At 36.3% G+C, this 27,152-nt stretch overlaps 1 protein-coding gene across 1 annotated transcript in view; it reads left to right on the top strand.

The window, feature by feature from the left end:
* Nucleotides 1-26,014, top strand: part of LOC106950841 (sphingosine kinase 1) — a 47,634-nt gene extending 21,620 nt beyond the window's left edge. Inside the window, exons 2-5 of the mRNA XM_015037967.1 lie at nt 4,797-4,946; nt 18,799-18,893; nt 20,710-20,825; nt 25,084-26,014. Of these exons, the coding sequence (XP_014893453.1) occupies nt 4,797-4,946; nt 18,799-18,893; nt 20,710-20,825; nt 25,084-25,942 (1,220 nt within the window). The 3' untranslated portion in view covers nt 25,943-26,014. The remainder of the gene's footprint in view (nt 1-4,796; nt 4,947-18,798; nt 18,894-20,709; nt 20,826-25,083) is intronic.
* The last annotated feature ends 1,138 nt before the right edge of the window (nt 26,015-27,152 follow it).

Raw genomic sequence — 27,152 nt, 5'->3', positions numbered from 1 at the left:
AGGTTAAGAACTACTGCTCTAGAGTCTAGACACTGTTCTGCTTATATTATGACCATATGAGAATAGAAACAAAGAAATATTTTAGTTCTTAGTACTTGGTCATAAAAAAGGACCCTTATATATTACAAAGAAGAAAAAAAGAGGAGGAAGTGACATTTCCTAACAGAACGGTGCTTTCCCACAAAACCTAAAAAGTCATGTATTCTCAGCACCCAGAAACCTGGTACGGGGTTCCCTTTCATTTAGGCTGTTATTTCCTGTTGCAAGTACCTCAGGCGGTGTCTTTCCATTAAGATCTGGGACAGTTCCCATGCCGTCGCCTGGAAAGGAGCAGATTGAGACGCCTGTAATCACAGATCAAGTAAACATAGTTGAGATGCAGAGTGCTGCTTTGTGGCTGTTATTTGTCATCTTCTGTTTCTCTGCTGCAGTTTGTAAGGACAGCGATTCACTTCTTCTGAATCTGTTCATTTCTTCATCCAAGACACACAATAAAATGACTTTTATTTTTTTTAAAAAACTGTGCATTTCTCCTGAAGTTTTTAACCACAAAATTAGTGTGTAGACAGATATACATCAGTTAACATTAGACTCCACACCCAGCCCTAACAAAACACACCACACACATTATCTGCTGTCATGACAGCCTGCCCACCAAAATATAACTTTTACTTGGTTTATAAGGCTGTATTGGGTAGAGGTTTTAAATAAGTTTCCGGTCCAATCCTTAATTAGATATATGTTCTGCCCTGGCCGGCTGCCATGATGCCACTGCAGCACAGATGTTGAAGGAGGAAAACCCCGAGTTTGGAAACGAGCTGACTGGAATGTTCTGAGAAGGGAAGGGCTGGCACACAGGAAGTGACATGACAGTTTAGTCAAACAGGGCTGTTGTGTACATGATTACACACACACCACTCCACACAAAGGTCAGGGCGTTCCACCAGCTGCCATGCCAGCTGATTCACGAGGGCATCTCTGTGCATTTCCCAGAGGTGTCCAGTCAGGATTTTTTAAAGGGGATGTATAATGCAAAATACACATTTTGCGCGTTTTTGTACTTTCATTTGGGTTTCTGCTGCTTTTAAAAACAGTCCCAGCGCTTAATAAAACCACCCGGCTGGTTTTTAGCGATTACTTATTGTTTTTTGATGTTAGGAAAATGAGCCGTTTCAAAAACCTTCGGAATGTAACGTCACAAATTAGCAGGCACTGCTCATTACCTAGCAACCTCAGGGAAGCTCAGCCTGTTACCTAGCAACACAGTTGGAACTCCAGCATGTTTTTACTCACATGTCGTAACAGAAAACATCTGTCAGTTTCTGTCAGTGGGACTAGTATTACTTTATTAATATTAAGAAATTATTCACTTAAAGCAAGCTCTTATATGTTTCTGAAAAGCTCCTTGAAAGTTAGTTTTTACTTATTTCAATTGTTCTAACATAATTCTATTACAAACTAGACAAAACACACGGAAAAACAATCTTCTTTTTGCAAAACAATTTATCTTCGCAATTTGACACCTTGAAATAATCAAAATACCAATGGAAACATGCAGTTATGAGAAAGGTTTGATTGTTCTAATGCCAGTAAAAATATTTATACTGCCTATTGAGGGTTATTTAATATTTGGCTTATTTACAAATTTGACTAAAATTAACCTGTGAGAGATGCCTGCCTCATTTTCTCATTTTTGACTAAACTTTCCAATATTTCCAATCTTGGTGAAGTTCAGAAAACTCAGGTAGTATTGGGGATATTTTGAAGATGGAAAAGAACCATTACATTTATCTTATTAAAAAAAGTCTTTAGTTTGACTCATTAAACTAATTATGGTTTTAAATTTTTGACTAGTTAACATAAATTCAGATTCATACTGCAGTTGTGGATGTGTAAATTTTTTAATAAATTTTTTTAAATATGAAAACTTTTTCTATGTTTGCAGATGGAACATTTGCTTATCCACTATAAGATAAATGCAAACATGATATTGTCTTAGTGTGGACACATTTTTCTTTCACCTGTTTCTCTGCATTCTTGAGCTGCAACCTGCAGCACTGTGTATTCATGGAAACTGGTTTGTAACTGGAGCTGCTGCGCCTCCATTGTGTCTCATTTATCAGCTGTCAGACTTCTTATGACGGCTTTTCAGTCGAGTGCAGAACAAAGACAGATCGCTGTCCACGAGGAATACCACTGCAGATTTTTGTTTCTCTCTGACATGAAACTTACTGCATGATTGAGTCGGATGTGTGTGTGTGTGTGTGTGTGTGGTTGTGCATGTATGTGTGTGTGTAAATTTTTTTATTATCTCTGAATGCACTACAAGATAGTTTCAAATGATTGCAGAAAAAGACGTAGTAATAAGGAAGTGAAGGACGAGTCTCAGTTTTATAAAAAGGTTGATTTTTGGATTCTTACAGGAATTCACTTGGACTTTTCAACAACCTTCGCTGCACCATCACATTATTTTTCATTTGCTTTCATGTTTCATAACTTTCATACACTTTAAGTGTTTCAATGTATTTTATTCATTCAATTCAATTCAGTACATTTACATTACATATTTATATTCACAACAAACGTCATCTCAAGGCCATTTGCCAAAAACTAAAAAATAAAAATAATAATGTCCATTCAATCACACATTCATTTGAATTACAATCACATCAATTCTCACATTAAATCATATCAAATTTCGGCACATTTAAATCTTTATAGGTTTATGTTTGAGTAAAATAAACGTTGTTCTTTTATTCTATGAACTACTGACAACATGCCCCTGAAATTCCAAGCAAAAATTTAGCATTTATTTGCAGAAAATGAGAAATGGCCAAAATAACAAAAAAGATTAAGTGCTTTCAGACCTCAAATAATCCAAAGAAAATAAGTTCATATTCACTTAGAAACAAGAATACTAATGTTTTAACTCAGGAAGAGTTCAGAGATCAATATTTGGTGGAATAACCAGGAGGTTTTTATTGGGATTCAGTGCAGTGGGTTCTTCATTTTCTCCAGAGCTGAATATGGATGGATCATTGGTTTTACATTCAGTTAGAGCAGTAAAAGAATAAAAAACCTGTTTGCAACATGAAGTGATAATGTAATCAACTGTTGCAGAGGAAATGCATCAACACCAGATTATTAGTGAGCCAACAGTTCCCATTATCACCATGATGTGCTGAGTAGTCAGAGCTGCCGTCTGTTCAGTGAAGCCCACAGCACAGAATAAGTGTTTCTGTTGCAGAGGACGTCAATTACTGCTTCTTCTGGTTCCTCTGGGTGCAGACAGTACATTCAGGCTGTACAGCAGTGGTTTGTTCTTGGTATAAAATTTGTTAAATGAGTCCTTTAGCAACTTCAGCAACTGCGATGAGAGCCCAGATAAAGTGCAGCAGGGTGTCCAGCGGTCCTTTGTGTCTCTTTGCTGTGGAGGAACATTAAATTGATTGTTGCCTCACATCTCACGGCTTTTTCCTGTCTCATGAAGTATTACCTCACATGAAGATGGGTCCAGATTTTTCAAAGCTACATGAGAAATTTACAACAATTGTACAAATAAAATGCGGGTATATGTATGGTTACTTTAATGTATAAATTTCTATTAATTTGTTAGATTTTAACTCATACAAACTTTAAATGCACTTAATATTTTTTTATCATAAAAAACAAAAGGTATTCAAGGTATATCAGTTTCAGAGTTGCTTTGAACCATAATAAATGAAGGATTAATCAATATTTTGATTTGTAGCAATGGCACTTGTAACGTTTCAGTAGTTGACTATGAATTTGTATTTTTGTGTTTTTTTTTTAACTGCCTCATTCCTGACATGTGATATACAAGTAAACTTGATTGATTGATCAAATATATGTATCTATTTATATTAGGGTTGCAAGTAACGATTATTTGTGTAATCGATAATTCTGTCAATCATTTTGGCAATTAATCTGTTAAACAATGGCACATTCTGCAGACTTTAATGAAATACATTAATAGATTCAAATAAAACAACAATTCACTTCCTTTTTTAAATAAAATATAAACACTTTATTGCTTAAAACGCAATGACAAAGGATTCCTCTAGTTAATGTTTGGAGATTTGTTTTACAGAATTTGAACCAGGTGAAGCTAATACTAGGCCATTCAAGGAGTTTTGAACATATTTACAGAAAAATTATGTTTTTCATCTTAAATGCTAAATATATATACTTTTTGTACAGTTTGGCCTTAATTACTGCTCTGAGTGGGTTGTTATTTCAGTAATTGGCTTTTTTTTTAGTTTGTATCCTCCAGTTCATGATATAAAGGTTATTAAATTAGTTGACAAGTATTTAACTGCATTATTAAAGTCTTTATTCTGGTGTTTTGGTCTCAACTAGCCCATTTTTTGAAGGACAATTTTGTTTGTAGAGACTTTATAATTAATTTTATTTGTTGTTTTTGTTGTTTTCTTTCTTTATTTTTGGATATTTAAAATGTATTCCTGCTCCAGTGTTAAATGTTCATTATGATTTATAGTTTATTGATATTTGAAAATGCGTTCCTGCATTATTATGCTATTATTACCATTATATTACTTGAAAATGATCTCAAAACAACAATATTATTGTTAAGGCAATAATTTCTGGAACAATTTATCGTCCAGCAAAATTTGTTATCATGAGAGGTGTGTGTATATAGTGTGCACTACTGACCTGCTGAGTCATGGTTGTGATGCTGATCCTGTTATGTACGTTGAACCTGAAGGAGAACCCCTTGGCTGTGATTTATTAGATTTTCTCTCTCTCTTATCCAGATGTGTTGCTGAACTCGTTGCCCCATCCTTGCCGGATCTTGCTGTTTGTGAACCCGCAGAGCGGGAAAGGACAAGCCCTCACCTTGTATAACAGCCACATCCAGCGGATGCTCAATGAGGCGGGAGTCATACATAAACTCATTATCACTGGTGAGTCGAGTTGCTGGCTCAAGTTTCGCAATCCAGCTTCCACACCATGCTACAGCCAATGCTATCGTTTTGTTTTGATTTTTCATCTGAAAAAGCCAGAGACATTCCCAGCTTCAGGGAATGTGAAATGCAGGAGAAAACATTTCTTAGCCAGACTCGATTCTCTGCGAATCCTGGGGTTGTTGTCAGCAGAGATCTGCTTCAACCCAATGCAACGATAAACAGAACAAAGCAGCAGTACACTAAGTGGAGTTTTGCCTCGTTGTTGGGAAATTATATATATTTTTCCCTGTTTTTATTTTACAACAGCTGTAAAGGAGGGTGGGGTGACAGAATGAGGTCACAATGCACTCACAGTCATAGAAATGCTAAGAAGCAGCTTCCTTATCATAGCATGTTTTTATCTCAGTTCATACTAACGAGTATGTGAGATGCTGAATGATAGAAATACTCAGGGCAGAAGGGCTGCAGCTAACAATTATTTTAGTAATCAATTATTTTATTGGTTATTCTGATGGCTGATCATCAGAATAAAAAATTGGCACATTCTGTGAATTTTTAATTTAATCATTTAATTTAATCATTTTTTCTACAATATTGGAAATAATTAAAAGATTAAAATAAATAATTCAATTCCTTTGTTTAAATAAGGAAATGTTACAAAACGCTTGATCATTTGCAGCAAAGGATGCAACTACTTGCATCTACAATGCAGTGCTGAGCTGATCTCTTGATTAATTTTTGATTAATGATTAATAACTGGATAGCAAAAGGCGATCAATAGGAGATTTTCTTATTTTTACAGAATTTGAATGATGTGAAGCTAAAGCTATGTAGAATGTGTTTACAGATATAGATGTTTTTTAAGATGTTTTTGCTCTGAATGTGTTTTTCTTTTAGAAAATTTTGACTCAGTTGCGATTTCCAGTTAACAATTAATCAATTACTAAGTCAGTTGACAATCATTTCAATAATCTCTTTGTCATCATTAATCCGATTAATCGCTTAAGCCCCAGCGTACACGACAACATGATTCATAATACTGGATTCACAGGACAAGACAAGACTTGAACAAAATATTAAGAAAGCTTTTAAAATAAAGGCTTTACAAATTATTCAAGAATCTCTGTTCAGCGTAAAGTTGTACAGATCAGGTCTGATCATGTTCTGTGTTTTAGTTTTTGAACCAGAGTTGATGAAATTCTGTAAAAATTGTTAAAAAGTTATCCGCATTGTTAGCGGATAACAGTTCGCTTGTTGTGACAGCAGCTGAAAAACTTATGCCCTATTGTCCATTCCCGTGTGTTGCCAGCTCACTTTCCACAACCAGCCAATCAAGTTCTTCAACTGGTTAATCTCTTGAATTCATCATTATTTTTCTCGAATATAATGAAAACACAATTCAGGGGTTAAGGTCAGTTGTACAGATTAAAATCAAAGCTTGATAAAATGAGATTTTTCATCAGTCCAGGTTTCAGAAGTGCTAAACTTCACAAAACAAATGATAAGATATAAAACCAGTAACTAAAAATCTCCAGCTATGCTTCAGCGTTCGTCTCTCTGTATCTGTGTTGCACTCATCTAGACTTAATCCTCTTCCTGTTTTCATGTATTCACCATCGTTATGCTGATCAGCAGCCGCCAACCCATATGCAGAGCCGTTATATAATAAATATGTTTACACACTGTTAGATACACTGAGTGTACAGAAACACACAGACACCAACACTGAATCCCTTCTACACATAAAAAGTTTTTTATTAGTGGTTTGACTTGATTAAAATTTTTAATCAAGTTAACTGCATGATCCATAATTAATTATTTGCATTTTAAATGAAACAACATATCAGCAAATTAAGCAACATTGTCAATTCAGAAACCCTCTTTGCTGCTAATTTATTGAATAAATAGACATATGAGCTCAACAACAAAGATATTTATTGATTTTAATTTGATATTTAGGTAATTCAACCATCAGATTGGTGCAAATTGCTGTTAAACCAATTCAGCTTTCAAATGTTTTAGGCGCCACTGATCATTTATGTAACTTTTTTTCGAAAAACTATTTCTTTAGAAATCCAGAGTGCGGATTCTGACAAGAACGTTGGGGATGTCTGTGCTTCTGCAACATGTTTAGCATTGAAATGCTAATTTTAGACTTTAATAGCTTCACAAGTATACTAACTCCTTTTTGCACACAATTCTCTTTTCCAACATCCCATCAAATCGTTTTTTTGAAGCAACAAATAACCCCAAGTGGACCAAGAGAACCAGCTTTGTGTGTTGTTTGTGCGCCAGATGTACGGGTGTACCAGAAACACAACACAAAGGTTCCAGCTTGGGACTTTTGGATTAAAAATACAAAAAAATGATTAACTGAGTTAAAAATTTTAACCCGTTAAAATCTACATAATTAATTAACTTGTTAAAGTCCCAGCTGTAGTTTTTATGTGATCTTTCATTGCACAAGGAAAGGTCACATACTGAAATTAAAAATTCAGACAAGTCCCCACCTCTGATAACTCATCTGCAGATTGGCTGTAATTGTTTCCTCTGGTTTCTGTGTTTTTAGTAGAGGAGATGATGACCAGTGGATTCAATAGAATCACTGGAGGTAGTTTTAAGTTTATATGAAGAAAATAAATAATAATTCAGGTTCTTTTTGAGCTGTTAATTATAAAGAAGGCATAGATGCTTCCTTAAGTAAACATCTATGAGTCAGTATGACCTGTAGTAGGGACAATTTGATCCTGCAGTAATTGTCAATCTTCTAAAATAAATCCTTTTTGCTTAATCTCTCCCAAATGACGCTGACTAATGGCTCACTGCAACAGAATTAACTCTCCTCTCTGAGAACCAGAACAAATCTCGCTTCAACTGAATTACATGAAAAGGCTTTCTCAGCAAACAAATCCCTTTACACTTGCTTTTTGAAATGTCTATTTCTGCAGCATCACTTTTTCAGATATAAACAATATTTGCAGAACAGATGTTTAATACGCAACTAATCTGAACATGAATTGAGCAAATTTGGATTTAGATTAAACTGCTAGTAAAGATTAAAAAAAGGCAAAACTGAGAACTATAATACTAGAAGGATTTTTAAGGCCCAGGCATCCCAGTTTCACTCCTTGAATTAATAATGCTATTCCCTTAATGAACATAGAGTATTGTGAGATTTTATTAAAACATTGTGTAAAAAAAAACAACTAAGTTTAAAAATTATTTAAAAATTAGTACTTCCACTGACAGATAATTTAACTTACAACAAAGTATTTTCCCATATTGTAAGTGAATAGTACTTTTTCGTCAATATTAAGGAAATATTTACTAAAAGCAAGCTCCTATTTCTTACTGAAAAGTTACTTGTAAGATACTTTTGTGTTATTTGCACAAGATACTAAACTATAAAACCTATCATTACATCTTAATAGCAGAAATAAGTTGAAATGACTTAAATTTACAAAAATATTGTCAGCACTCATTTCTATCAGTTAATTAAACTCAGAAATAAATTTTAAGTGCATCATGAGTTTTGTTGCGATTTCAGTAAATATAAATAATTGAAAAATAACAACTAGAATGTTATAATTTAATTTAATAAAACTGAGAAACTTGACCTGAATTGGATCTTCTTTAAGTGAATTTTACCACCTAAAGTTAGACTCAGTGCAGATGAGTTCAATCAACACATTTTTAAAAAGTTAGAAGTAATGAATAGGATATTCATTATAGTTCAGTTGACTGAATGAAATGTTATTGTTAACTTAAAATAGAAAATATTTGAGTAAATGTGCTTTAACTGAATTGTTTAGGTTACTAAACTTAAACTGTTTAAGGCTAAATGTTTGAGTACAGCTACAGATAGTAGACACGACTAAATGCGGCTGAAATGTTTTACAGTAAAATAATACTTGGTAATATTTTGTGTTTTTGCAGTGGAACCATCTCATGGTTTTCCATCCAGCCTAAACCCAAACTGAAGCTGTAATCCTGCCTCTCCCAGTATTTTTAGTGAACTGGACCTGTGATGGCTGACTGAGCTGAAACACACATTTCCTCTTGAAATGTGCATTATAATTGTGTTCTGCAGTGACGCTGCCTGTGTAGCTCTTCATGTTTTTCCCAGGCTCTGCACACGGCTGAGAGTCTCTTGGATTATAGCAAAAGAGCACTGGCTCATTATTGGGTCCTTGGTTCGGTGGCAGCTGTGGGTGCTGCCCAGAGTGCTGCTGAATTTGTGTTTATTGGAGTATCTGAATGCATAAAGACCATTTCTTGATGCGACTCAGACTTCCTAGGACATCTGTCGGACAGAATTAAGTAAAGCATGTAGTCCTCTCTGGTCCAGAGTCGCGTTTGATACGGATTTGAAATATTTATCAGAGGAGACGCATGTCCCCTGAAATCCCATCGTTGTGCTGCTGTGGTTTTAATCCTGTTGTTTATGAGCATCTACTGGCTGTTAGGACGAATCATCGTTAGTTGTTTAAGGCTCATATCTGCTATGTTGGAGGTCTCTGCCTCGACCCATGTGGCGATGCTAAAACAATTATTGTATAAGCATAAAAAAAAGCACACAGGGCTTCGCTCATGGAAATGACCTAGATATCACAAAACTATGCAAGGAAGCCATTAAAAAATGTATAAACTGCCTGTTAAAACAGAGTGGAGAAGTCTCACTGGAGCAGGGCAGCAGCGTTGCTGAAACTTTGACAGCTCTTGTAGACAACTTTACAACAAAGGTGTCAACTGAAAATGGGAGAAAAACTTCATCTGAACTTTAGAAAACCTGGAAGAAAGTCCAGGAAATAAAATGTTGGCTCAGCAGTTATTGAAGTAGCATAATGCTAATTTTACACAACGTTAATTTCCTCATTGCAGGTTTTCATGACTGAGAACTTGGAGATTCACTGACTGGCGATTTAGTGGCCAACTTCCAATTATTTTATTTATTTATTTTATTAAATTTACTTGAGAGGAATAGACACACAATTACATAGAAAAAGTGAATAAAACAGCAGTCCTGTACCTCTGCTATGGTGCTTGTAGCATGAGCTTTAACAAACAGTGTATCTAAGATACTAAAAAAATGGAATAAAAGTAAAATAATTAAAGTGACATTAACATTAACAGAGTCCTATTCATGAATTAGAGGGATTAAAACAATAACAGCCAGAGTTTTGTTTGTTCTTTAAACATATTGAATTTAATTTCGTACTGATTTTTGACCATTATCCAAAACACTTGTCTTTATCTTTATTTAAGATATTAAATGTTCATTAAAGAATAGCAAAATACAGATTTTTATCTCAAAAGCAGCTCAAAATTTCACAGCAGACTCTCTCTGCATAACTGAAAATAAACTAAAACAGTAAAACTTTACAGGGCTGAGCTATCTACAGAGACAATGGCATAAGAAATTAAAGCTTATTTCCTTAATGAGACAGAAATATTTTTTTTTTCATCAAGATCCTTTCAGAATAAATAACAGCTGTGGTTTACTTAATATTCATCATCTCAGATTTACCGCAAGCTTTGTTGGATGTTAAATTATTAATTCATTTGCTGTGTCTATAAAGGAGCTGTTCTGTGGTGAACGGTTATTAATTAATTAGGACATCATATGAGAGGCGGCTGCATGTAGGAGAGAGAAGTCGGAGAAAATTCAGCTCTGTAGTTAAAAGAATTTCACTAACATACCAAAACTTTTCACATTTTATCAAGTCTCCGCCATCTTTTAGCAGATATTAGCATCAACCGTACCGTATCATTGTTCTATAGATCTACAGGTGAAGGAGGTCCAGGAGTGATGCTGGACGGGTCGGTTGTATTAAAACAGTGTGAAGAACCGCACTGACAGGTTTCAAACGAGACACTAGTGTAAAAAAGATTTTTTTAGCTTACAGTGGCACAGAAAGCAAACAGTCATGTGGGAGATGGAAACTAGGCCTGGAGATAAATCAATTTTATTCATTAAAGGTGACCTATTATGCTTCCTTGAACAGGTTAGGATAGATCTATCGGCTATATAATACACAAAAATCATTCTTAAATAATGAGATTTTAGTCTGATCAGTTCTGTCTATTTTAATCTCCTTTCTGAATGAGTTGGTAAGGCGACTTGTCACTTTAAATCCAAATGAGCTGTTGCTGGCCACGCCCCCAATTCAACATTTACACTCAAACGTGAAAATGGCTGCAAACAAATGCGCCATTATAAAACTGTACATCTTTGAAAAGCAGAGGTGGAGCCTCCTGTACAACCAACAACAAGGCAGCAAGTGGTTTCTGGGTGGAAAGTGAAGAACAAAACACTTTACTTTTCCAGCAGCCACTGTACAACAAATACAGCAGTAAAACCAGCTAATCAAAGGAGCTTGAGCTCAGCTTGGGTTGCTAGGTGACAGGCTGGGATTGCTAGGTAACGGCGCAGTGCCTGGTGATTGACTTAACAAACACCAGAAAAATGAACTTATTGTCAAAAAAAAACAAAACAGCTCGATGTTCTTTTTTCTCTGTTTTTCAGAGGAGCCGAATACCAAACAGAAGTGTAAAAATAAATAAAATCCCGTTTTTGAAAATATTTTCTGTCATTTGTTATTTCTTTCTAAGGAAAGAAAGCAAACTGGTTTGAAAAAAGATAGTTTTTAACCCATATCACCCATGGGAATGTTAACCAGCAGAAAAAATTCAAACATTCTATGCAAGCAGTTCATCAATCACTCCCAAAATAAAATAAATTCCTGCTTACATTTAATGTTTTTATTACTAATTTAAGGCCTTTTCTTCCTAAGATAATTTCTGCCACATATAGACTGAAAATAGTTATGCTAATTTCTTCCCTAAAATTAATTGATGCTGTTTTAATGATGCAACTTGTTGTTTTAGTAAAGCCAAAAATATCTCAAGTAGAGTGTAATTATGCTTCAGTTCAGATATTTCAGATCAACCTGAATGTTTGAGATTGAAACTGCTCTGAGGAGTGAAAGTATTTCCCTAAAGGTCCATATTGTTGTGTCTGTCCTCTCATACCGCAGCAACACGTCGCTTTCTTCATTAACACCAAGAGGGTCAGACTTTGATGCAAAGCGGCAGCATTTCACCTACTAGCAAATATCAAATCCACTCTATTCTCTGGGAGAAAATCGCAACTGACTGTTGCTTTTCACTTAAGTCCTCTGCAGCTTTAAATAAAAAAGCTAAACATATGTATTTAAAGCCATGCAGCCTGCACAGAGAACAGTGTTTGTGAGGGAGGATGTCATTTAGCCCTAATTACAGCTTACAGTCATAATCACAACCTCTGCATTCAGCCATATCTTGATGTCCCTCAGTTTGGATATTTTTCCCAGTGGCTCACCACAGAGTGCCCACGTTTAAAGTCATGTTAGGAGATTTTGTTTAGGCTGAAGATTATTATCAGAGCAGGAAGTGTCTGTCAGCTCCGCACGGCGCTCGGCTCAACCTTTTTCGAGTCTCAGTGGACCTGCAGTGGGGCGTCAGTCTGTTCCTGCAACACAGACAGAAGAGTCGGGTCAGTGAAGTTGAAGCAGAACTGCTTTGTTGGTTACAAAACACTTTTTGTTCTTGATTTCAATTCAATTTCTCTTTATAAACTAAATTTAACATTGTGTTTTTCGTGTTCTGAGCGATCATTTACAGACCTGCAACTAACGATTATTTTAGTAATCAATTAATCTATCAATGATTCAGACGATTAATCAATTAATCGGATTAAAATATCGGCATATTCTGCAGATTTTTCATTTAATCACTTAACCCTTTTTTTATCAAATATTAGAAATGTATTAAAAATGCAAATGAACAAACAATTAAGTTAGTTTTTGAAATAAGAAAATAAACATTTTATTGTCTAACATCATTTCTTGACCAGATGCATCTGCAGCTGAAAACAGTAACATCAACATTTTATTTATTTTTTTAATTACCCCCTTAATGATTGGATAGAAAGAGGTGCTTAACAGGAGATCTTTTTCTTTTTACAGAATTTCAACAATGTGAAGCTCAAACTGTGGGACTTCAGGAGTTCTGAGTTAAACATTTTACAAAGATGGTTTTTTTTTATCTTAAATGCAAAATTTATATATTTTTTTGTACAGCTTTGGCTTAATATCTATTTTGAGTATGTTATTCTTTCAGAAAATTGCTTTCCTGCTCAATCTCTCATAGGTTGAACAGAAAACCTGTAAGAGGTTTTCGGCTAAGCAGCATTGGTGGCACCACCTAACTCACTCGCTCCTTGGTTGCCTAGCAACTCACTCACTCTGTGGTTACCAAGCAACGTGCTGTTGAGTAACTGGTGCAGTAGCAGTTTCAAGTTGTGCCTCATAACTGCTTAAAAGTATAAAACAACAGTGTGGAGGGAAAAACTGTGGATAAAATAACACAAGTTTGGCAGATATTTAAAACAAACAAACAAAAAAACCTGATCAATAATTATTGTTATTGACAGATGTGCTTGATATGCTTTTCAGCCATTTTGCCCAGACCTGGTGGCGACTAGTAGCTTTTACTAGTCGCCGCTATATAATAAAATATAACACACTGCAGAGATTTATAGCTGCACATTTGCTCTCTGTGTGTTTTACTGGCAGGCCTCAGTGTGGTAATAGCTTTTGGGTAAAAATACTTTCAGACTCATGGTTCTTGCTTTGATGGATCTGTGTTGTTTAACCTGACGGTTAAGCAGCATGGCAGGAGAGGCTCTGGGCAGCAGACACAGAGATGAGCTGGAGTGTGTTTGTGGGTTTTTGTTTCTCCCCATTTCCAGCGAGTCACATTAGTTTCTATGGAGCAGCGGCAGAAAGACGCTGCTTGCTGCAGTCACAAGATGACTTTCTTACAACCTCTCAAAACGTATAGAAACCTGTAGTTTTTAAAAATTTCACACAAAATGCACAGCTAATGAACAACTAACTGGAGTTTTAACTTGGCTTACCAATCCAGTCTGACAGTTACAGGAGATGTTTTACAAAATTGCTAATTAAGAGCAAACTGCTAATTTTAGCAATGAACAAAGATGTGATAAGAAAAAGACGAAATAAGAAAAACGTCCACTAAGACTTCAGAAACATGTTGAGTCATCTGTTACCATTTGTCCTGAATTAACTTTTTTATTTAGGAGAATGACACAAAATTGTAGACTTTTTGTAAAGACTTCCCATTTTCTGAGTGAAACACAACCAGCAGGCAAAATGTGATGCAAATCCGACTTTTTCACCACAGTCTGAACGGCCCAGGTCTGATCTTTTCACCCACAAAAATATCCATTTGTCAGTCAGAACGGTCATGTCCCACTTTATCTGACTTTTAAGTCATCGACATAAGACATTCGTCATAATTCTGCACCAGAAGATGCAGAATTGATGCGGAAAATTCAGACATAAACAATGTGTTTCCTTTTTTATAAGTTCCCTTTGTCTTTTTCTGATCTCGTGACAAAACTGTCTTTTAAATCGATTCGTATTCGACGGTGGCCATTATTACTTCTGTAAACAGTGCGCAGCTGGGTGACGTCTTCTTCTGCACGTGAGTCGCTTTGAGGTCGTAAACCGTTCAGTCTGATTGTGGTCACATTTAATTAGTAGTATGAACAACCACACACACAAAAAAATCTGATTTCTACAAAAACTCTGAACTGAACATCAAGACCTGCTGTGTGAATGTAGCCAGAGATGCAGAAAAACCTACTATTTCAGGCAGTTTATAAATATATAAATGACTATTAAAAATATAGTATAATGGACAACTACTTTGTCCACTTTGCTAAAATATTTATCTGCTTCCAGTGGAACAGGCAGGGCAGAAGTTTCATTCTGTTTCAGGAAGGATTTGTGTATCAGGAAAACATGAGAACGCTGCATAATATTAATAAACCAGGATGTCATCAAGATCCCCCGACTGTGTGGGTTGGAGTGTCAGGCAAAGCAACAATGTTAGGTACTGTGTGTCTCTATTTGTGTGTACACAGTTGCAAATTTATGTTTGCCTTCACCTCCAGCCCTCTGGCTGCAGCTGAGTAAGCCTTGTTCAGCCAGTTTCACTGTACAGAAAAAAACAATATATATACATATACATCTGTCTGTCTAATAGAAGTGGGACTCATCAGTAATTAATTAATTCCATTTTATAGTAATCTAAAACTACTTTGACAAAATAAGCAACATTTTCGAGTCAAAAATCCCTTTTCTGCTAATTATTGAATAAATAGACATATGAGCTCAACTACAGAGATATTTATTGTGTTTAAATTGTTACTTAGGTTATTCAACCATCAGATTGTTGCTATTATACCCATTTATCCTTCAAGTGTTTCAGGAAGCCCTGGTCAAAGATACAGTACACCAGTTTCACATACTTGAATAATTTCAATTACAATGAGTTACAACATTTAATTTCCCTTTGGAATCCATAAGGTATTTTTGAGCTTGAATTTTGAATCTGAAAACCATCTGAAAGGTTTGGAGGTCATATCTAACATATCTAACACATTTCCCTGAAATATATGTGTAATTGTGTATGCAAAAAACTGTTAAAAAAAGGTTGTTGTTCTTTGTTAAATGTACATTTACGCTTTGAAATACTGTAGCACTTGGTTGTTTAACTGCTTTCTGCACAGATTTTCCAGGATGCTTGGGCTTCCCGACACAGTGTGCAGAGCAGGTCACATGACGCAGAGACAGGAAGATGAAGTAGCCTCTCTTTCATCATCAGCAACTTTGTAGGGAAGAGCAAATTTGTTTAGTAAGATGATACAAAACAATCTGAACATCCTAAAATACAAGTTTTACAAGCTGTGTGCAAAGAAACCTAATTGATTTTTAAGAAGTTATGCAAAAAAGGGCTGAACTTTTTGCTGTGGGTGTGGCTGATAGTGTAACATGCTGGCGTCAATTTTTTTGACAATTGCCAACACCCATTGAAGAAGCTCAGCATGCTCTGCATTGTTTCTCACTGATTCACTGGAAGAACCCTTTTATGTCTTAATGTTATCAGAGAGTCTTAAATAATGCAGAGACAAGGATAACTGAAATCAAAAGTTACAATGTTTACCTTCTAAAATCCCATCGCTGCACTTTGCATCGGCTACACAGCAAATTTAGAAGTTTTCCATCAACTCCTACAGAGTTAAATTCAACACTTTGAAAGTGTCTATCTTGGTCCACTCTGGATGGTGTAGAAGTTACACTTTTGAAAGTGTTATTTGTGATAGAGTTGAATCAACACTCACAGTAGTTGAAATCAAATACACTTCAGTGTTAATCTACCCTACAACTAGTGTATATTGTCAAAAGTTAACACTAAGTGTTAATCTAACACAGAATGGTGTAAAGTATATATTAATATAAAAATCTGAGTTTTAAAATACTACTGGCAGGGTGTGCTGTGGTGGCGCAGGGGTTAAGCACAACCCACATATGGAGGCTCTAGTTTTCAATGCGGCTGTCGTGGGTCCGCTTCCCGGTCTTCCCCTTCTCTTGTTACCCACTTTTTTTTGTCAATTTACTACCAAATAAAATCCATTAGAGCAATTAAAACCTTTTTTTCCCCAGAAACTATTGCTCATCAATAATCCCCAAATTCATTTTAAAAGACATTAGATGTCGCATTAGAGGCTACAAAATCACCAGCACCAGTTGCAGTTTGTAATCACTTTTATTTCAAAACATCAAACAGCACTGACAGCAATATACAACAAAGGTCATTCATTCATGGTACTTTGCACTGAAGGTGAAGTGTGCTTTGAAAGTTTATTGGAAGTGGCCATGGATGGTCTTGTGATCACTGATGGTGAAGTGTCTTTGGTGCTGCTCTTGTTTTCGCCAAGACTTCCAGCCTGATGTTGATTTCTAAATCAACACCAGACTGAGTGTTGAGTTAGACTGTTGGAGTTAATTTAGAAATCAACACTGGACTGGATTGCTTTTTGTTTAACTCTTTGGACATCTTTAGTGAGTGTTAGGGAAACTAACACTCATGTTGTTGAATTAACACTGTATTTTTAACATACAACACTTGCACTGGAAATCTGACACTTCTGAATTTGCTGTGTACTGGCTTTTTGCTAATTGATCTGTTTTCAGAGTTTAGTTTGTGCTCAGATGTGACTGCAGCCGATACCAGAGAATCAATGCCATTTCTTTTGCATATTTTAGGGAGGAAAGGTTAACAAGAGAAGGGAGGAAACTGTTTCTCTATCTTCTGGAATGAGATTCAGGGCAGAAGATCAAAAATTATGCAGCAAAATCACAAAATCTGAAGTATTTTTAGTCTAGTTTCAAGTGCAAATATCTTAGTACACTTGAAATAAGACAAAAGTAACTCAAATGCAAGATGTGGGAACTTGTTTTTGGAAAAAGTACTAGTTCCAGTGGAAGATTACTTCACTTATTTTTCCTGTCATTAGTAAAATAATCTGCCAGTGAAACTAGCACGTTGTTATTAATATTAAGAAATAATTGACTTAAAATAAGCTTTTATATCTTCCTGAGAAGTTAATGTAAGTTACTTTTTGTTTTATTTAATAAGATAGTTGCACTAGACGTAGGCCAAATCTTAAAACAGTAAGATTTTCTGTTTTTGCAGTGTACATTGGAAAATAACAAATCCTTCGTAGGTAACTAGCTCTCTGGTTCGTGTTGGCTGAGGAGAACTGCCAAGACTTTGCATTTGTTTTGAGATGCAAATCCTGACGTTTTCTTACACTGAAACTTCCTGCTGCTTCAGCTGCCAGCTGCTACCTACCCAGGTTTTTTCTACTTAAGTCATAAAACAATTTTAAGTCACTGTTCCACAGAAAATTCCTATCATGCCATTTCTGTGGTTTAAAACAATTTAAAGTTTTATCCTGCTTCTAGGTGTACTAGGTGTTCATTCTGATTTTTAGGAATCATTCTTCCAGATAATTGTCTGGAAATATTTGCAGACATTATCTATCACACCTATGAGGGTTTGAAACTACAGTCAATGGGTTATTAGCAACAGGCTTGCTAAGCAGCAGACTTCATACTGGCTACCTGAGCTGATAGCCTGACTAATTAAACCAGGTAATATGATATGATAAAGGACTGACACTGATTTGAAGTCTTACCTGCTGGTCTAGAGTTTGAACAAATCTATTTTTTGATCCTTTTTTTTGTTGTTGTTTTTCTTATATGAACCCATTGTGGTCCTGCCTTGGATTCAATGGTGCAGAAAAATAAGTTTTTTAACGGATCTGAAGCTGTTACATTAATACCTTCATAGAGTTACTAAATATAAATGTATTTATATTTAATGTAATTCCAGTCATTTCCAAACTAAGTGGGAATCATGTTTCATTATATATTAATTCCTTTAGAGTTTAAAAACACTGAAAAAGTTCTTATTTTAATGTTCTGCTCTCTCAAATTATTCAACCTCAGATCCATGGGACAAAGTGCCTCTAGTTAGTTAGTTAGCTTCAATTTAATCTGCATTTTGGTCGACGCCTCATTAAGGATGCAGATCGACTTTCCTTCCTTCTGCGGTTCCTTAATCTAGGAACTGAGAGGAGATTAAAAGTGTAGCGCCCCACGCATCTACTCTTACATTGGATCTCAAACCTTTTGTGTCTCACATTGCAATAGACCCATTGCCACACACACACACACACACACACACACACACACATACACTCACACACACTCACAGAGGGTTTAATGTGGCTGAAACATGAGGAGGCTGACCTGTGAGAAGACGACCCCTGACCTGTTATGTGATGAAGTTTTGGGAGTGGGCAGCGATGCCAGAGGAAGAACACGACTGCTCTGAATCACATCTCTTCTTCTTCTGCTCATGTGTTTCACAGAGAGGCAGAATCACGCCCGGGAGCTGGTGAAAGACGTTGACCTGTCACAGTGGGACGCTTTAGTCATCATGTCAGGAGACGGACTGCTGCACGAGGTACAGACAGACAAATCCGTCCCTGCAGCTGGATGGAGAAAGAGCCCGGCGACGAATGAGTTCAGAAAAATATTTCAGGTTAATGTTAGGGCCACTGTAGATGGAAAAGAAAAAGGAGGAAGAAGCTTCCGCTAAAAAACTTGGAAATTTTGAGAATTATCTCAGAAATTTTCTGGAAAAAAAACAAGAACATTTTTGAGCTTCAAAAGTCACAAATTTGCGAGAAAAAACTTTTGAGTTTTTTTTTTTTTCTAGAAATCTTGGAATCTCAGAAAATTTCCAAAAGTCAAAATTTGTTTCATGTTTTAGAAAATTTCTGAGATTAATCTTAAAATGTGTGAGTTTTTTTCTAGCAAATATTTGAGTTTAATACTCTGAAAATTTAAAAAAGTTAACAATTTTTGACTTTTGAAAGTTTTTTTTACATTATATTTATTGAACTTTATAACATAAAACAAGTGGCAGTAATACATTTGACACAAGATTCACATTAAACAATGTAGTCCCCAAAGTAAGCAATTATAAATAATAAAAAACAACTCAACAGTACGTATATCAAAAAACAAAACAGAGAAATAAAGAGGAAAGAAAAAAAACAGAGACTTTTGAAAGTCTTTTGGACAAAACTTACTTGTTTTTTTCTACAATGGCTCTAATATGACATCAGAAGGATATAAATATTTTTATTCATAATGGAGAATGGTGGATTCTTAAAGGGGGAAATTAAAGAAAGAAATAAGTGTCAGCTGTAACAACAGAATTTGGTTCACTGTTTGGATCATACTTGCTGCTTTTAGTCAAGTTTAATAAATTAAACCTGACTACAGTCTGCTTTTGTGTAAAAGTCATAAACAGATGTCTTCCTATTTCATCAAACGGTCATGAACAGACGACTTTCTGCTTCGTCAAGCATTTTCCAATATGAAAAGATTTTAATTTGTTTATAATAATTTAGCATTAATTAAAAATGAGAACTCTCCATCTGTTTCAACCATCTGCTGTCATTTTTTATTGTTGTTGAAGGCCACCAAAGAAAAATCACTGAAGGGGCCACATATGGCCCTCGGACCACACTTTGGACACCCATGTGTTGTTAAACAAACTGACCAACCACTCGGACCTAAATGTAACAGAAAACAGATTTTAAAATGATATTTACTGGAGTAAAGGTTTTAGAAAGAAATACTTTCATGAGTAGTTTTACTACAACATGACTTTGATTTAAATATTATTATGTAGGATTGTTACTGCAACTTGAGTAAAATTTAAAAGGCTAAGTCATGAAGTTTGCATCACTTATATCCAATGGTGTCATTTTATTCCTTCCAAGTAGGAATAAAATTTTCCCCACCATTTTTAGCACATTTAAATAAATTTATGTTAAATTATATTACCAGAATGTTTTCATATTTATTTAGATAGATGTAATGGGGTTAAATGGTAACTAATCATTAAATCAACTTGGTTTCACTGTCCTGGGTGCTTTAGATGTTTCTCTGCTCCACCTCACATAGTTTCAGATAAAGTCCTGACAGATTTCCACACATCATGATGGTGCAATGTTGACGTAATTCATTTCCTGGAATCAAGTGTTTGAGCAGAGAAATATCTCAAATATGCAGGAATATAAACCTGAAGCTGCACTCCAACAGACAAACATAAATCCTAATGTTATATTGTTTACTTGCTTTCATTCCTCTGCTCTTAGTTTATGATGAAAACTGTTATGGTTTTAACATTTACTCTTTTTGTGGGCAGCACAGAGGTCTGTGCTGCAGACAATCCACTAATCCAAGCTGCGTTTTCTGTGATTCAGGTGATAAATGGTCTGCTGGAAAGGCCAGACTGGGAGGAGGCCGTCCGCACTCCGCTGGGTATCCTTCCTGGAGGTTCAGGCAACGCCTTGGCTGCATCTGTGCATTACTACTCTGGGTGAGCCGAAAAATACTGGACTGGGATTAGGTTCACGTCTTTCACTTTGATCTGAACTAATATATCGAAAACATTCTTTATTTATTCAGTTCAGAGCTTTATTTTGATTAATTTTTAAATGTTTTCACTGTTTTCTTGTATCACTTTAACATGCTTATTTAAAAAAAAAAAAAAATATATATATATATATATATATATATATATATATATATATATATATATATTATTAGCTAGTAGCACAAGCAGCATTCTCTTTAAAATATGACAATCTGCACCACTTTTCCATTTAAAATCTAATCTTTGAATATTTCCGCCACCATCTTCACTGATTGCATGCTCAGTCGTTCTTTTTGCACAGGTAGAACTCCTTATTTGGAAACATTTGAGATCAGTTCACCACTGCAGAGTCCAATAGGAACCAGTCAAACCAGAAAGGTAGCATAGCAGCGTGTGTCACACACTTTCATCCGGTATGCAGTTAGAGCATACTACAGCAGACTGAAACCACTCTGTGCTGAGTAAATTAAGAACCATTTAGCTAAATATATCATCCCAAACTGCATCAGAATGAGTCATTCTTCATTTGTAGCTTCTTCAGATGGTGTTTGGTTATTTTTAATGCGGTTAAAGCAGCTACACCTCCACAGATAACCTGCAGTCTTGTTGCTTTGCCGCGGTTGGAGGTGTGTTTGACCAGCTGAGGCTCCTGGCCCTTCATCAAACTAAAACGCTTTTCTCTAATGGCTTTTAATTATTAATGCTTTGATCATCCGTGGGAGTTTATTCACCCAGAACAAAGAGAAAAGTTCAAGGACAAATACGAAGTTTTCAAAAAGATGAAAAATATGATTTAATCTCTGCATTCCTCACTCCGTAGAGGCAGCGCAGTCGACAGCAGGTTGTTGTTTTAGCACCAAGAATGAGAGAGGAGCTGCAGGAAATGCTGTAAAACAGATGATGGAAGTGGACGCTGCTGGAATTGCTCCACCTTCTGGTGGTTTAGGGTTACAGCAACTCTGTTTTAACAATAATTTTACAAATAAATATGCAAAGAACTTTGCATTTTTATAATACTGTCAGTTGTAGCACCAATATAATAAAAGAGAAAATAATCATGAAACAGATTTATCTGAATGTGTAGTAGTTACCAATCAGGTACCACTGCAGCACAGCTTGGTAAGATGGGAAGTTAGAAGATTAAACGTCTCATAAAGCTCTGGCAACTGCTACAGCTGGTTAATTATTACAGTGTGTTTATTGGCTGATTTTAGTATTAGTTAACATGGTGCTGTATATAATTAACTAAAACTAATGAAATAAATAAAAACTATAATTAAATAGTAAGCCAGTAGCTAACTGGAGCTATATTGTGCATTTGTAAAACTAACTAAGACATATTAAAATTATAGATATAACATCCTTTGTTCTCATGTCCATAAAGCATTTCTAATGCTAACTGCTAATGCTAACAGCAGGTAGCACCAAGTAAATAGCAAATCCTACATTTGTCCAACTTGCAAACAGAATAAAATAGAAATGTCCTTTATTGTCCTAAAGTGGGAAAATTAAAGGTAAATTAAAGATAAATAGAATCATGTATATTGAAATTAAGTTTAAAAAATATGTAGAGTCTACAGGAACTACAGGCAAACTTCCAACAAATAAAAAATAAAACAAATGAAAAATAAAACTGCTGCACAGTTTTTAGAAACAGCAGCAGATATGTATTTAATATTTAGATAATATTAATATAATAATGTATTTATTATTAATACTTATTTTTATTTATTTTTTTGCCAAGGTCATTTGGAAAAGAAAGACCCGACTTTTGGCAAAAATTGACATAAAACATTATTTTAGTAAGGTGATTACATTTGACATATTTTATATTATTTTTTATTTCTTTATTGTAGATTAGATTGATAAGATTATGTAAAGCTCACTTCAGCTTTTTTAAGTAAAATATTTCGTCCTCTGGAGTCTTTCTGGGCTGAGTTTTGGTTACAGACTGCAACACAAGTTATTTTTTCAACCCGTTTGAAAGTTTTATTCCATTTCCTTCATAAAATCTGGCGCTCAGATGAACTTTATTTTATTCTCTGCAGCTTCTATGAAAAGGTTTCATATGTTTCTGCTGTGGGATACCAGGAAACAAACTAACAAAAGTAAACAGAGATATAAGTGAAAACAGAATCTCCTCTTTCTGCCGCGTTCATTCATCACCTGAATGTTTGTGCCAGTCAGCGTCTCATCAAACAAAGCGCCTCTGTCCAGAACCGAAGGGTCCAGACTGGGCATTGTTCGCTCTCCTCTGACTCTCCAGAAAACCTGTGTGCGCTGCGGCCTGAGCCAGATTTCATTTGGTATTATTCCCCGCTGAATGCTGCGGCTTTGAGAATTAACTGAGCGACAGCTACAACCTGTCTGCTGTTATGCAATGAGCCGTTCTCGGCCTTTCATGTGTTTCTGTGAGCAAACAGAACAAGCAGGGCGGGTCGAGTCGTCCGCTGACGCTTGGAGCACATGTGCCAAACTCAAGGCCCGCGGGCCAAATCCGGCCCGCCACAGCTTTTTATGTGGTCCTTCAGGGACAAGACTAAACACTAAATGTGCTTAAATATTATGTTATCAATCAAATCAATACAGCTTTTATCTGTTTACTGGCAAATAATATCAATCAGTCCTTCCACTTTCTTGAGAATTATTATAAATCCAGGCAAACATCAACAAATCCATGCACTTTTTTACTTACAGTTGGGAGTTTACAGCAGATTTTTCTCAAAAATTGTCAAAAACTTTTTTACTTGAACTGAACAGCTGCTTCATCTTTAATTGATGCCAGATTATAATCCATGATCTACACTGTCAGTAATAGAAAGTCACAGTTACCGTCATAAATAAGCATAAATCTTTCCAAAATAGCACCACAAACACAAAATCCTGGAGGGACTGAAAAGATGTTCAATAATAGATTTAATTGTAAGAATTTATTGATATGTTAACAGTTTGTGATCAGGTTTTATCAATACATTCTGGCACAACCAGCCTTTAAAGAACATTCATGATCTTAATTTGGCCCAAAACAAAAATGAGTTTGACACCCCCAGTTTAGAGTGTTTAGTCTGGACTCGATAGATCCTGTAAATAAATGTGTTTTTTAAATTATTATTAGAGTGCATCATTGAAACATCACTATGAAATATGTTCTGTTTTAGTTGCAGGTTAAGTTAGAATCGCAGGCAGCAGCTTGTTAGCAGGAAGTCTGGACAGAGGCGAGTTTCACCGCGTTGCATCACCTCCGTTCTCTGGACCAAATGCTGCACCTTTAAAATTACACAAACAGTAATCCTGTTTGATTCAGAAGATTATCAAAAGACGTGCTTCATTTTGACTCATCCCAGGCCGAATCAAAACAGATCTAATATGTTTCAAGTTGCTGTGATGCTGTTAGCAAGTAAACTGAGATTTGTTATTTGGATCAAATTTAACTTGATTCCACAAGAAAATACTTCGGTTTTCTACAGAAAATTAAATATCTTAGCAGACATAGTTTATTGTAAGGTAAAACTATTTACTTTCTTTAAAAAGATCCTAATTTACTCTTTCTGCATTAACAAAAACCTCATAATAAGGTAAAAACTGTTTATAGGATGTTTGAATAAAATTAATTTCAGTAACTTTCCTTTTTTGCACACATCAAAATGTAGTAGTCACTGTGTCAAGATGTTTATTTTCCATCAGATCCATTAGAAATCAATAAAAATCAATATTAAAAAGAGTTTGTTAATGAAGTTTAAATGATTAAAATCCCCCAGTGAAGTTTATCCTTCTTCAAATCAAATGAATTTAGTGTTTAATGTTTGTGCAGAAATTTTTTTCTTTGTGTTCATATGTTTTTTAAAGAGATTTTTGAATTTTTCCAGAGGTCATAAAAGGTCAACCAGTTTGTCCAGATTTACAAAATCAAATAAAATCAGCTGTGCTAATCAGCCCCCACTCTGAAAAACAACGGCTCAAACTACAGGGAGACTACAAAACTGAAAAATCAACGTCATCGTTCATAACTTCTGTTCTCTTATTGGCTCCGTTGGAATTTTACCATAGGAATCCAAGTGAATGGGAGAAATCTCAAACTGAGTGTGGCGTGAGATTTGAACAGGAAGCCAAAGGCCAGGCTAATGATTAATTGGCCAGCCTTCAGTGAAAACTACAGAATATTCAGTGATCAAATAAAGTGGAGTTGTTCTCTCTCCTTCAGCGTCTCTCAGGTCAGAGGCGAGGAGCTGCTGGTCAGCTGTGGTTTCCTGCTCTGCAGAGGACTGGTGTCCCACATGGACCTGGTCTCCCTCCATCTTTCCTCCGGCCAGCGCCTCTTCTCCTTCCTCTCCCTGGCCTGGGGCTTCGTGGCCGACGTCGACGTGGAGAGCGAGAAGTATCGCCACGCCGGAGCAGCCCGGTTCACCGTTGGCACGCTGGTGAGGTTGGCGTCTCTCCGCATCTACAAGGGTAAGCTGGCTTACCTCCCCGCCAGCAGGGGGCGCCACATGGACAAGAGAGGAGAGAGGAGAGAGGCGGCATGCTGCAGAAATCCCGCCTCCTGTTTGACTCAAACTTTGGAAGATGACTTCCCAAATAACACCTGCCACTCCAACAACTCCCTGAAGCTGCGGAGGTCAGAGGGCAGATCGCCTAGAAGTGCCGCCAAAGCCCTCCCCGGGCCTCCCGACGCCCTGCTGCCGCCTCTGGATCAGCCGCTGCCGTCCGACTGGGTGCTGGTGCCGGAGGAAGAGTTTGTCCTCATGCTGGCCATGCATCAGTCCCACCTGGCCGAGGACCTCCTGGCGGCGCCCAACGCCCGCCTGGCCGACGGCGTCATCCATCTCTTCTACGTCACGGCGGGGATTTCTCGCAGCGCGTTGCTCCGACTGTTTCTGGCCATGGAGAAGGGCGCACATCTGGACACGAACTGCCAGCATCTGGTGCACGAGAAGGTGCGGGCGCTCAGGCTGGAGCCGGGCGCCGGGAAAGGGATCATAACGGTGGATGGGGAGGTGGTGGAGTACGGCCCGATTCAGGCCGAGGTGCACGCAGGCCTGGGGAGGGTGATCAGCGGATGAGAGGAACAAAAACACCAAGTCTTACCAGTTTTTTTTTGTTTTTTTTTTATCAAATATCTTAGGCTACGTTTACAAGAGACAACTGCCTGGAAACTGACGGTATTTTCAGATGTTAATTGTGTCGCCAAAAAGCCTTGAGTCAGCAGCAGTAGTTGTCATGTCAGGCCACTAGATGGCGCCGTGATGTTAGCATGTTGTCAACGCGCATGCGCTGCTTAGCTTCCACCTCTTTAGCAGAACTTATGTTAAGTTGAACAGATTCAGTAGTGAAACAGCACAAGGCTGTCCGCCATTGCTCTGCGCAGAATAATACAACGGCACATCAGGGTCATTGTAGATCGAACAAATACATACATTCAACTAATCTCAGAAATTTACTAGAAAAAACTTAGAAGTTGAAATTTATAAGTTTTCTTTCTCAAAAATTTGAGATTAATCTTAAAATTTTTTTTCTAGAAAAGTTTCAACTATTTGAACTCAGAAATTTTTGAGAAAAAAAAAACATAAAAATTGTCAAAAGTGAAAAATTTTCGACTTTTCAAACTGAGAATTGTCCAAGTTTCTTTCTAGAAAATTTCTGAGATTGATCTAAAAATTTCTACATGCTTTCTAGCAATTTTTTTTTTTACTTTTAAACATCAGAAATGATGTAATAAATCTCATAAATAGTGCGACAGACCGGCGACCTGTTCAGGGTGACCCCGCCTCTTGCCCGGAACGTTAGCACCCATCCCGACCCCACTAAGGGACAAGGGTGTAAAGAAAATGGATGGACGGATGGATCTCATAAATATTCTATAAAAAACAAGGGCATTTCTGAGTTTCAAAAGTCAAAAACCATCGACTTTTCAAATTCAAAAATGTTCATGTTTTTTCTAAATAATTTCTGATATCTCAAAATTTCTGAGTTTTTCTAGCAAATCCACAAAAATTTCTACGTTTTTTTTCTAGATAATTTCTGAGTTTTTTAGTGCAAATCTAATTCCTTTATTCTACCTACAATGGCTCCACTACACCATCATAGAATAAACGCTACAGCTGTGTGTTCTGCGCATACACGCTTTCACACCTGCAGAAAACTTCACAGCTCAGCGGGATGTTAAAGTGAAATTTCACTTTAACATCCTGGTGTCGTATAAATACACGACTGGACTGAAACATGTACACTACGCTTTAACCGAGGAGCGACTCTGTGCTTGAAATAAGACAA

This window comes from Poecilia latipinna, unplaced genomic scaffold (assembly GCF_001443285.1).
Source record: "Poecilia latipinna isolate Pla-1442-1.1 unplaced genomic scaffold, P_latipinna-1.0 Scaffold25, whole genome shotgun sequence".
NCBI classification, from domain to species: Eukaryota; Metazoa; Chordata; class Actinopteri; order Cyprinodontiformes; family Poeciliidae; genus Poecilia; species Poecilia latipinna.
The sequence above is the reverse complement of the archived record's forward strand: the minus strand, read 5'-3'. Positions and strand labels throughout refer to the sequence as shown.